Below are 13211 nucleotides of genomic sequence, written 5' to 3' on the forward strand. Positions count from 1 at the left end.
AAACTATTTCTTCTTGTTTTAGAGGAAGTAGAGAATATTAGGTCCCCAGGGTCAATAAAATAATAATAAAAAACATCATTTGTTATGAAACATCATAAAAAATCAATTAAATAATGCCCTTAAAAATTTTAAACTGAACTTTTCCCCCTAATTCTTTATTAATAATTTTTACAGATTTCTTCCTACATTTTGAGTGTTTTTCATGTTCCCTCAAATCTGAATTTGAAAGTGATTACCTTGGTCGATGGCCTGGCTAGTGGTTTTATAACAGGAAAAATCACCTCATATTTCTCATATTATATGCAAACATTTTAGACATGTACTTGATTTTTGGTAAATAATAACCAAAATGAATGCTATGTAATTAAGTTCTTTTTCCTCAAAGGTCATCCCTTCCTACATTAATTACAGATTGTCTTTTTTTCCTCTCTACACATTTTCATACCAATTTGTGCTTTGAATTGATGCATCTCATTCGATAACATTCTTTGAAGGTAATCCTATTCTCTAACACAAGGAACAATCCCTATAACTTAATGACTTTGGAGGAGCTGATTCATACAAACTGTTAATTATTATTTATTTCTAGGACTACAGTATTCATTGTTATTGTTTTCTTGTTCTTATTCTATTTTAGAAGATAACATGTTTATATTCATAAATCATCTAGCTATGTGAGCACTATAAATTTAAACATTCAAAGAGACTTCTGGGATCACCCCAAAAGTCTTTAAGCAAATTGTTGATCCTGTTATAAGAGAAGTCTGATCTTTCCTAAAAGCATCCATTGATCTTTAATATTAATTTTGACAATACTTATGCTTACTGAACATGAAATAAAAAAATTTAAATAAGTCTTAATCTTTCTCTTGTTGAAATTGTTAATTTACTATTTTAAGAAGTATTGTTCAAGGTATACCAATATTTTCTAAAATAGTATATTAACAGAAGTATAAATATCACTGAAATAATATTAAAAGAAACCAAGAAGGGTTTGGAAAAAAGATAGGAAGTCCACAAGCAGAAAACAAAGTGCCTAAAACATGAGAGAGAAAAAGAAAAAGAAATAAAAAAAAGAAAGAAATGGGGGTGGAAAAGAGTAGACTGCTTAAGATAAAACCATAGATCAGAAAGATGATTTATTATATTCTATTTTTCATTAATCATAGTAATGTATGTTCATTTCAGAAAAGAAAAGGATTTCAGCTGAATAGGGATGTTTTATAAATCTAAGTTCACTTATTATTTCTTACTCTATTTACAAACAGGCCTGAAAACTAAAACCTACTTATAATTCTTGTCACAACTGCTAAATCCTAAAGCTATTATACTATGATACAAATAATAACATCAAGTGAAAAGTGTGGAGTTTTTTTTTTCCTGGAAATTTAAAGAAAAAGGATAAAGGAGCTTCTGCATGGCTCCTTGGTTCCATGGATATATGCTTCATAAGGTGACACTGACAGGTTTCAACTGATTGTACATGAGTGGGGTTTTGCCTCCACTGGTCCCAGAACAGGGCTTCTATTCTTTTAAGTAAGCAATTTGTGAACAAAAAGAAAGAAAATAGGTTTGCTTCTCATCTTTTTTGTCAACTTGCAAGTAAACAGACAACACAATCCTTAATATACTTAAAACCTTGAGGACACATTCTCAGGAGGGAAAATTATCAGGTTGTCACATTCAATTACAGAATTACTTGCCTGTCTCCTCAAATAAATTGAAAGTTATGTATCATTTGACTTTTTTTAATAAGAAAATGTTGAGACACTACATACTTATTAGATCTTGATTTTGGTGTCAAAGCAAACCTTCATGTTCACCAATTCTACCAGCTCAGCTGGTAGGGGTGGGCCTCATTCAGATTGAGGACAGCTACATTCCTCTTTGAGAACAACATCCACCTCTTTAATTTGAAGATCAGAGAAACACAAAGTCTTTAGAAACCATACAAATAACTTCTCTTTACCATAATGCTTTAAAGATTACAAAGAACTCTTTTTGATTACAGAGTTGAGGAAACTTGTGATTTCTCAATATCTCATACTAGATTCCTAATTCCTTGTCAATTGCTCCTCCCATCACAGGAAAAACTTAATTTAAGACAATGACAACCCAAAATTCTTAATTCTACTTCTTATCATCCTTTGGAACTCAGATATTTATTTGAATGACTACAAATAATTGTACAAGACTAAAAATTTCCTAATGCATGCTTTGTTCTGTTGGCCTGACCCCTTCTCCATCATTACATGTACTGTCAGGGCTAGAAGTATAGCACCATAGTTCAGCACTTGCCCAGCATGTATGAGGCCCTGAGTTCAATCCCTGGCACTTGAAAAACAAACAAACGAAACAAAACAAAACAAAAACAACCTAACATATCTTCAGAAAGAAAAATCCTTCAAAAGATACCTATATATTCATAACTTCCTGATTTAAGTCCATTCACTGTTAATCTCCATTTTGAGAATTATTGTACAAGTCTAACATTCATTAGCTATGGACAAGGATGAAAAAAAAAGCTTTAGGTGAATTATATCAAATATATAAAACAAATACCCACTGTAGTTGTGACAACTCTCAAAACGTACTAGATTCCAAAGGAGTAGTCATTTGAAAATATTCCAAAAGAGTAGTCATCAATGAAATGATGACGTAGTAACACTAGAAGATGTGAAAACTTATTAGTCAAATACAGGAGATTCATAGTGTGAAAATGCTTTAAACTGTATCCATGCATATGTTGAGTTAGAATAAAAAATTGGTGCATAGTTTTAAACAAAGCATTTTTGTAAAGTGTGGGCAATTTCCTTATTCTGGATAGCATTCTTAGGGACAACAAAACTTAAGAGTACTCTTTTGGCTTTGCTTATGTTATATAATTGAGTCATTTTGCTTTCTTTTTTATATATCCAGCAGTATTAAATTACATTATTGCTTTAGTTCCTCTGGAAATGGAGCTCAAACATAAATTCTCTGTCATATCAACCAAAGTCTGTCTTCCACTGAAGAAAGCTACCAACCTTAGATTTCTGATATGACTAAATCAATTTCAACCCAATTAAAAACCTAAATGGCTCTTTCTCAAGTGCTTACAGACACAAGAGTTCAAAATAGGGGACTATGGCTGAAGCTCAGTGTCAGAGCATTTGCCTAGCACATGTGAGGCACTGGGTTTGATCCTTAGCACCACATAAAAATAAATAAATAAATAAATAAATAAAAGGTATTGTGTCCATCTACAACTAAAAATATTTTTTAAAAGAGTTTAAAACAAGTCACAAAGAAATCTACTTGTTTCCAAAATTTAGTCAATTTTGTCTCAGTTTCACGTTTTTTATTAATGATGTGTTAGTTACTCCAGGGCAAGGTCAATATTTCCTAAACCTATGCTAACTGGTACCTTGTGGATATCTTAGAATTACAGATAGTCTACAGATATTTATGGCTAGAGTCTTCAGCGGTTTTAGATTTAAACAGAAACATACAGAAAAATAAAGTTTAATTTTTCAATTTGTAAAAAAAATGAAAGTTGTGGTTAGAGACTGGAAAAGTATCACCACATTTATTACATCTTATTCTTAACCTGCCTCAGGCAAGTAATAGAACTATGGAAAAAGATAAGTAGGTAGCAATTTGCACAAATACCCTGAATGCAGAACTAAATACTGTATGATACACAAGACCTGGTCTGAGTTATTAATTTCCATGACATTTTGATTTTTTCTATCCATAGTTAATAGTATTAGTAACTTTTTAAATGTGAAAAGTGAATGGTATGCCCCAGCACTATGTGGCAATTTATATAAAATTAACAATTCTTACAGAACAACAAAATTTCTTTGTATGTCTTTTTATATGGTTGCCAAAGATGGATTATAAAGTTATGTTGAATAATTTTCTCTGTGGGAATTTTTATTTAATAAAAAAAGTACAGGAGACAATCAGAGATTCGAACTATGCAAATTCCTTCTTTAACTACCTATGTGATCACCTAATCAGAGTAAATTGTTTTTTCTTATGCACAAATAACATTTTCACCAAGTGCCAGAACATTCCCCTGGTAGCTACAGTGTAGTCAAATAAATGATCACTTATGAATGAAAGTTATTAATATAACAACAGTAACAAAGAAAAATAAATTTCCTCAGATAGTATTAGGCAATAAGAGTGTCATAAACATAAAGAAAAGTCAATAAACTAATGTAAACAAACATGACAACTTAACATGAAGGAAGTCTGTTTTTGATGGAAAAATTCAATTTCTGTACATATATAATAATAAAAATAACACAATTAAAACTATTTCAATATCATGAAAAATCAAGATCAATGTAGAATAAAAATAAAGTGAATTTGATTTATAATTGCATGTATGAATTCCAGTGATATGAATCAGGGGTTAAACCTTTCAGTTACATGTTCAGATTAATCTAATCACATACCTCTGTTCTCGATAGTTTCTTTTCATGAACAAGAAGAGAAAGGGGAAAAACACAAGAATTAGTTACCTATGGAAGCACATTAACAGAGCACTCTACATAAAAGCTCTGGAATTAATTGAAAGGACTTTGCTAGAAGATTCTGAATTGCAGAGTTAAAACGGGGAATACACAAAAAAATTACACTTTATCATTAGGAAAGGTCACACCAATAGACTGGTGACATTTTTGTCAGATAATTTGTCATTTTTAAACAAATAAATAATCTTTAAAGAGTAACTTTCTACAACATCAATTGTACTACACTGAGCATTAGTAATATTCTAGTGATTAGTAAAATTCTAATCCTATTTTAAATACAGGTTTTCAGACACATATGTTGATTTAAATAATAAAGTTGATGAATCCAGTTACTTGTAAAAATTAATTATATTTTCATAGAAATAATAATCATAATGTATTTCTGTTAGAATACAAACCCCCAACTATAGCTGTTCCTACCTAAGAATTTCAAATAGGAAAACATAAATGCACACCAGAACATTTGATTTCATCATGTGTGACAAATGAGTGAGTTAATTCACAGCTGTTATGGATGACCTTTGTAGTTATTACTACTTATTCACTCAAGTATCACATTGGAAATTCCTGCTCCATGTTTAGTCTTTTTTTTATTTGACCAAATACTAAAATAAACTTATGTTTATTTGCCATATGATAAAATAAACTGATCTTAAAAAATTGTTCTGAAGGGTGTAACAGTGCAATACCAGTGAGTTTCAAGAGTTGTTGACTTTCTCTCTTGACATAATTAGAATATATGGAAGACTGAGTTATTTGGGACTCCTTCCTCTAAGATCAAGGACAATGTCTAAACGTGAATATCCTTCCTGGCATCTCCACCTGTGGATCCACTCCACCCACATTATCAGGATCATAACAGGCACAAGAGGGTAAAAGTGCCCATTTGTTATGAGTTTCTATTTTGAAGACTTTTGGATGGGGGGAATATAAGCCTGGTATCTTTCCATTCAGCATGTTTTGCTTTTTATTCCCTCAAGCTGATTACTTGAGCCATACAGTTCCAGATGAGGATTTCTCATTTCCTATTCCTGCTATTCCCCACCCAGGGCTTCAAGAAAGAGTGGAAAGTTTAACAAGCAGACCTAAGAAATGAAAAAAAATGAGTTCCCAGACCCTAAATCTGCTTTTGATTTTCAAAGAGAACATATGAAATATCACTTATTAGTTTAATTCCTCTATTAAAACTTCTAAATTCTCATTCTATTTCTAAATGTATTCAAATAAATTTAGAAACATTAAAGTGTTAATCATTTAGGTTCAAATTACTAATGAGGGGAATACTGTAATATGAACAATATTTATCTTTTTCCTTAATCAACCTGAAAAATGTATGTATTCAGAAGTGTATTTTAAAGAGTAAAATCCCAAATGAAACAAATAGAAAGCAGGTTATTTCAATAAACAGACACAGGTAATTTTATAAGCAAAAGGAAAGTGTTAAAAGTTTCATGTTTTCTGAACAGGAAGTCTGTTGGAACAAGATTGGAAAGATGAAATATCCACATGCATCAGTAGGTGGCAGAAAATCACACCCTCCAGAGTTATCAATTATCCTTTCTATTTTCGTGTGACCAAATGAAACCACTGAGCTGCTTCAAGATAGCAATGCTTGTGATGGCAATTACTTCAAAAGTCCTGCATCAGGGAGGTAGAGGAAACAGTGTGACCTAAGGTGCAGCTTACCCACCTGCAGTTGTAAGGGGATGTCATATGATGAAAAGCTTTCTTTACAGACATATGATTTTAAAACTTAAAATGTTTTGCTGAAGTCAGAGTGTGCAAATGTAAATTTGCAATATACCAAATGACCTGCACATAAAAAAGGCTCATAAGCATCTGCTATGAACTGGTATAGAGATAAGTGATGCAGATTTAATCAGAGCAGAGCTTACTCCTCTGCTATGTGCTCCTTCACTATGTCATCCCTGCTACACTCTACTACACTCTAGTATGCTGTCTGGGCAACTTGTTAATACAGTCTTCTGTGAGAGTCTGTCTGTCTTTAATGCCGGCTGTATACAACATTTATCCTGGCCGTAAAGTCACTGTGCTCCCTTTTCAAAGATACTCTTTGAAGGTTTAGAGCTTACAAGCAATTGACATATAGTCTTTCAAATGTGTCTCCTTTAATTTGATTACACATCTCCATGATAAGTGATAATAATTATAGCAATTACATAATGCTTTCTGTGGGCAAGGTATTGAAAGTTTGATACATATCAACCCACAGAACAAAGATGAACCTATTAAAAAATATGGCATAACTTTAAAATTCCAAATATTCTAATTCCCATTTTTTTGACCCAAGTTCAATTCATGCTGAAAAATATGCTGTGAAATGAGATAATGCCAGGAATGCTGAGCTAAAGTGCTAGGGCTTCCAAATGGAGAAAAACCCAAGGCTGGTGGACAGGAACATTGTCATTAGAGATGGACAGAATATGACTTTAAGTTTAAATACTAAAGAGAATGAAAGGTTGACCATATTTAAGTTTTAACTTACTAAACTTAAATTAGTTTTTGTAGACAAAAGAAATTTTTCACATCCTAAGTATTTAAAGAGGAAACTGAACACATTAAATCTATAAATAAATGCTTGAAGGCATTTACTTAAGAAAATGTTTAAGAGTATCAAATATTCAAAAGCAGTATGACTTTTAACTTTTTAAAATTTACATATAGAATCAAAAAGTTGTAAGTTACACTATAAAACTTAAGGAAGAATTAGGCTTTTGATTTTTTTAACATGGAGTTTTCATTTTAACAAATCAAATATCATGACAGTTTTTTCTTCACATAAACACTCATGTACATCACAAAAAGTTGTGCCTCCTTCATGGGACAAGGGGTATCACCTTAATGAGATGAATGGCTCATTAAGAGATCTGCTGCTTCTGTTCTTTGATAACTGTTATTATTGTGCTGCTCTCTGACTGACTGTCTTGCCTAGATTTTGAGTATGGTTTAAGTAAAGGAAACCGTCATTAAAAAGCAAAGAAACCTAGCCTTTGTATTAGACACAATTTAAATTGATTTTAACTCACTTCAGTAATTTTGAAAAAAAAATATTCAGTACTTTCAGAACAGAAGGGAATTGTCTCAAAATCTAAAAACTGCTAAAATTATTATTACCTCTAACTATGCCAAAGGTTATCATTGATTGTTGAGCCAGACTGTTTTTTCAATGCAAGCGTATTTATCCAATAAGATAAAACTTTCTAGATGTTTTCATTTAATCAATGTGTTTCAAAATATGTTTTATAGTACTAATACTGAGTCATTTCACTTACTTATAACCCCAGGCAGTTATTCCTAATATGAGGGCCAGCATTAAAATGGTGCCGGCAATTATGCCTATTATGATATTGATGCCAGCAACACCTGGATGGAAAAAAAAAAAAAGAACATCAGTGAGATAAAATTCCTTCAGAACTTCATTCTTCAAATTCGTAATCATCACATTAAGAACACTATTTGTTTAAAACAAAAAGTAAGAGTTTCAAAGGAAAGAAAAATCAACCATATGTCAGCAAGCCATATCAATCCTTTTAAAACGAATTTACGCTCCTTTTTAATTCTTGCCCAAGTGCATTTTGCACAGTTGTACTTCCCATGTATTTTTCTGGGAAACCTTATGTCATTAAACTAAAACATGGAAGAAGAATGATACTAAGAAAGTACCCTTTAGGAAGGAATTTTAAGAAATCTGTTCTGTAGGGAGCCATCCATGTGCTATATGTGGGCTACCATGCATCGAAGCCCACTGAATAGGAATAGCTGATGTCTGGGAACTTCCAGTGGTCATTTCCTCTGTGTAAGACTGCCCAGAGACACTGTGAATTCCTATTCCACTCTGCCATGTCCCACACACACACACAACACCTGAGATGGGTGTGACTAGCCAAGATGCCAATCAACCTGCTGACTGCAAGACATCACAAAGCAAGATTCCACCCTTGAAACCTTATCCCTGCCTTTGATGTACCCCCTTAATAAACCACTGGAGCCATTTTGCCTTGTCTAGTTCCAGCTCCCATGTGGACTAAACCTATCAGAGCTCTGCTTTTGAAAATGTGTTTCTGACTCTTTGTCTTTTGTTCTTCACTAATTATTCTACACTTTAATTTCTCAGGTGACTTACACCCTCCTCAGCAGGAAGAAGAACCCCCCCATCAAGAAGCTGTCATCCCCTATAGTGTTCCTTTTGACCCTTATTTCTTTCTCTGAAATTCTAGAAGTGTTATTACTTAAATTACTCCATTTTGACAATTAATGCAAGACCCTTGCTGCTCTAAGTTATGTGTGTGATATTTTGTCTCTCAAAGTGAATATAAGCTTCTTAAGGGAGAAAATACATCTACAGGTTTCTATGATCAGTACTCAGGGGTGCAGATGATAGAAGTACTGGCTTGTCACTCCCAGTTGGACAACAATGGCTGTGGCATCCTAGGGGAGAAAACCCCAAAGGGAAAAATGGTCTAGTGAGGGGATGTTGGTGTCATTGTGGCACAAGAGGGAGGTGGCACCAGGAGGGCAGAGGGAAAGGGGAGCAGAATACAGGGCAGACAAAACTCAGGACTGAGCGATGGCATTGTCAGCACCCATCAACAGGCAGGTTGAGATGTGATCCCTAAAGGATCATGGCAGTGAATCCAACCCATAGTCAGTAAGTCCATGTAAAGGACTAAAGGCAGAGAAGGCCCATCCAAGGCCTGGCTCCCACACTGCTAATTATGATTTATACCACGTTTAATTGTATGCAGGGCTTTCATCCACAGCAGCTTAGACCTTTCCTTGTCTGTTCCTGAGACATCCTTCTAGACAGCAAAGGTTAGTGATCAAGGGTAACTGGAGATTTCAATTTCCCATGGCAGAAAATAGCAGTCCTCCAGTCTGGGAGCCCTCAGGAGTCATGCAGGAGAACAATGCTAGGGCATCAGAGGAGAGTGGACAGCTCCCCTGTAACAGGGGTGGATGCAGATGCCAGTGCATCTTCTGGGTCACTGGGATTTTCTTATTCCAAGACCTCAAATGTCTGTCCTCACTTCCTTTTCATGAAGGGTTTTAATAGGGACAAATAAACTTAGATGCTAGTCTTGATTATTTCTAAGTAATGGTATGTCTTTTGGTAAGTCACTTAAACCCATGTGCTTATAAATATCCTCACCTCTGCATTAAGTATGGAAACAAGTTCCACACTACCACTTACTGCTGCTAAGTCTGAGGATCCTAAAATCTTAATCATTCTGTGACTTTCTTTATTAAAGTCACACTAGCTAACATTTCCAATCTGTCTAGATGACTAGAAGTAATATATTTCTTAAGTTTCTCATCCTTTGGAGGCAAATGGACTTCAGGATTTTAGCATTATTTTATGCAAAAGAATATGCAATAAAATGGTTTAAAAGAAGACATTTACCTTTAAGGTATGAGTTATTACAACTATCTGCATTTAATTTCCACTTCTCCACCCAAGCAACCCCAGCTTTAAGAAATGTGTCTCCCTGTTGTTTCTGATCCAAAAACCGCTTTCAGGAAACTTGGCCAACGTATACTTCTAGTTCAGGTTGAAGAAGTGTAGTTAAAGGTTGGTGAGATTTTATAACAAAGAATATTAAAAATAAAATTTTAAAAATCAATTCTTAATTTTTCTTTTTCTTATTTATAAAGTGTGTACATATAAAATTCTCCCTTTGCCAGGCACAGTGGTGCACACCTGTAATCCCAATGACCTGGCAGTCTGAGGCAGGAGGATCACAAGTTCGAGAACATCCTAAGCAATTTAGAAGGGCCCTGAATAACTTAGCCTAGACCCTGTCTCAAAACAAATAAATAAATAAATAAATAAAAGGGCTGATGATATGACTCAGTGGTTAGGTGTCTTTGGGTTTAATCCCTGGTACCAAAATAGATAAAAATAAAATAAAATTCTCCCCTTAAACTATAAGTATTTTCTTTTTTTTAATTTTTTTTAAACTATAAGTATTTTCTTCATTCAAAAGAAATGCTAGGTTTTGTTGACAGCCTCAGTTAAGTGGAAAACTTGAAAAATTTCTCTGAAGTAGGACATGTTAAGGCTAAGTCATTAAACAAGGTAATACTCAACATGTAAATAATTATAATTTGATAAAAATGATTAGTTTCATAAGGTGGACCCCACTTGTATAGTATAATTCATTATTATGTATATATAATTTATTTTGAGTTATCATAAAATAACTTAAATAGGGCTGGTGTTGTAGCTCCGTGGTAGTGTGCTTGCCAAGCACATATGAGGCCCCCTGGGTTCAATCCTCAGCACCACATAAAAATGAACAAATAAAAATAAAGTTTAAAAAAGAAAAATAACTTAGATAAAAATGACCAAAGGGAAGTTCTCTATTTACTTGTGCAAAAAGATGACATAATGACACCAAATTAAATATCTACCGTTGCTAGTCTTTGGACCTTCATTGTGAAGTAACAAAGTGCTGCAGTCTGCACCTGTCCACAGCGTATCACAGACACACTTCAGGTCGTTACTGCAAACCTGAAATCCAAAATCAAGCTAGAGTAAGTATCAACTCTCTGGTACAAAGGCATGAAAAATAAACTCTAATTAACTTCTGATAATAATATGCTGAGAATATGACACTGAAAAATTATTAATACTTTTTTTTTCCTACTAATAATTATTTTATTTCTCACTTAGACTAACAGCTGGCCCAAAGGGCATAATAAATGTCAGCAGAAGACTTAATCTTACGTCCAAAAAAGTCAATGAAATTCCTATTTTGACTTTTATTAACTTGTTATGAGAGAAATTTAAAAACTAAGCAAAAATACAACTATTTGTTATTTATCCAATATGAAGTCTTGCTTTTCTTCCATAAAAGGTTCTTTATGCCAAAATTTTATTATTAACTTTTTAGGAAGCAGAATGAGATAAAGAAAAGACCACAAAGAAGCAGGAAGTCCTGGTATTTATTTTGCAGTGGTCTGAGAATAAAGCTTCACAAGGTTATAACCCTGTCAGCTCAACCCAAATTATAGAAGGCAGCTGCCACAGGGCCATGGGAACTAAAAACTCTCACAAACAAAGTAGAAAGATTCACATAAAAATGACAGCAACCACTAAATCATAGGAAAATAATCTCTTCATTTATCCATCTCAGAAAGAGAATCTACACTTAGATTCTATTATTCAAATCAACTGGATGTATTGAAAAGAAGGAAAGAACTAAGTAGGTTTAACTGAGAGGCAGGTTCCACTGCACAGGTATTTCTGCCTTATCCAATCTAATGTTTCAGAAAACAACATACATCCACATCTACATGTGACTAAGATTAACAATTATGCAGGAATAAAAAAATTTAGGCTTAAAGTCAAAAGGCCTGGACCCGAGTCCCCGTTTCATTACTGTTGCTTTACCAAGGGTCCTTAACCAGGTCACCTGGATCTCTAAGCATCAGTTTCCATATCATATGACAGTACCAGTGATACAGTGACAAGAACAGACAGCGATACCAGTGTACAGTGATTATAATAAATGGCACAGCTGACATCCATTGAGTACTCACCATGTCCTGGGTACTGTTTTAAGTTCCTTACAAGTATTAATTCACTGTTCTTCACAACAATCCTATACAGTAGGAACCATTATCATTCCCATTTTATAGAGGAAGAAATCGAGCCACAGAGAAGCTATATTGTTTACCCAATGTCACCCAGCTAGTAAGAAGCAGAGCTGGGATTCTAAACCATCTGATTGCAAGCCCACACACACAATTACAAGATATATAGTACATAAAAATATTGACTATACTCCATTTTAATTTTTGTCATGGAGAGTGGAATTACTCTAAGTTAAAGTTATCTGGGATATATCACTTCTGTATTATGCATAATTGTTCTAAATTATGTGGATGTTATTTACCGTCTGATTTATTTGTGTCTATCATTCTTTTACTAAAATTCATTAAACCAGTAGTTAATAGAACTGTTTGGTCTCTGCATTTTGTATCCCAAATTTTAAGATAAAGAAGATATGAAAATTTATTTTGCATAATCAAAAATAATTCCATTATTTTTCCATTGTCCCCTCCAAAAAGTATTTTTCTCTAAAATCCTCTTCATAATTAAGGAAAGATGATTTAACAGATCCCCTTATAGCAGCAGAACTACTTACTATGTGTCTTCCCTTTCTAATGTGCCAAAGGAATTCCTATCCTTTGTCAAAGAGTAACGATTACATTACTTCCCTAAGAAAATTCTTGGCATCTCTCTCAGGGATATTACATGTAATGACCAAGACTGAAGACTTAAAATTACAAAACATAATCTTTCCCTCACCTGGATAATACAATCAGTTCAAGCAAAGAACTGAGCACAAGAATAAAAAGAAAATCATATCACATGCCAAAAGACAAAGAACCAAAATTTTTGTTAGCATAGAAATTCCAAGCTGAAAAATGACAAACTTTGGCACTAATAGAGGGCAAATACTTAACCTATAAACGTATTTACATAGGAACTATATTATCTGATACATAACTGAAAGAACAGAATAAAGTCTTTCAAACACCATTCTTACTCTCCATCTATGAGAAACGTTTCCCTATTCTTTTATAGTTCCTCAGTTGGTACTAACAGTGGTAGCCACAGCAGTTATTTATGGTCTGTTCTGATAGGTCAGTGCCCAA

The 13211-nt window shown here is 33.5% G+C and overlaps 1 protein-coding gene across 18 annotated transcripts in view; it reads right to left on the minus strand.

Moving 5' to 3' along the window:
- The window catches only part of Adam22 (ADAM metallopeptidase domain 22), a 218676-nt gene that overhangs the window by 26686 nt on the left and 178779 nt on the right, over positions 1-13211 (minus strand). For 14 of the 18 annotated variants that reach the window (XM_078040465.1, XM_078040472.1, XM_078040471.1 and 11 more), the window contains exons 24-26: positions 10959-11058; positions 7820-7910; positions 4449-4466 (exon numbers count right to left, since the gene is read on the minus strand). In XM_078040465.1, the coding sequence (XP_077896591.1) occupies positions 4449-4466; positions 7820-7910; positions 10959-11058 (209 nt within the window). The remainder of the gene's footprint in view (positions 1-4448; positions 4467-7819; positions 7911-10958; positions 11059-13211) is intronic. The other 4 variants (XM_078040466.1, XM_078040475.1, XM_078040479.1 and 1 more) reach the window with 1 other exon arrangement.

Source organism: Ictidomys tridecemlineatus, chromosome 2, assembly GCF_052094955.1.
Source record: "Ictidomys tridecemlineatus isolate mIctTri1 chromosome 2, mIctTri1.hap1, whole genome shotgun sequence".
Taxonomy (NCBI): Eukaryota; Metazoa; Chordata; class Mammalia; order Rodentia; family Sciuridae; genus Ictidomys; species Ictidomys tridecemlineatus.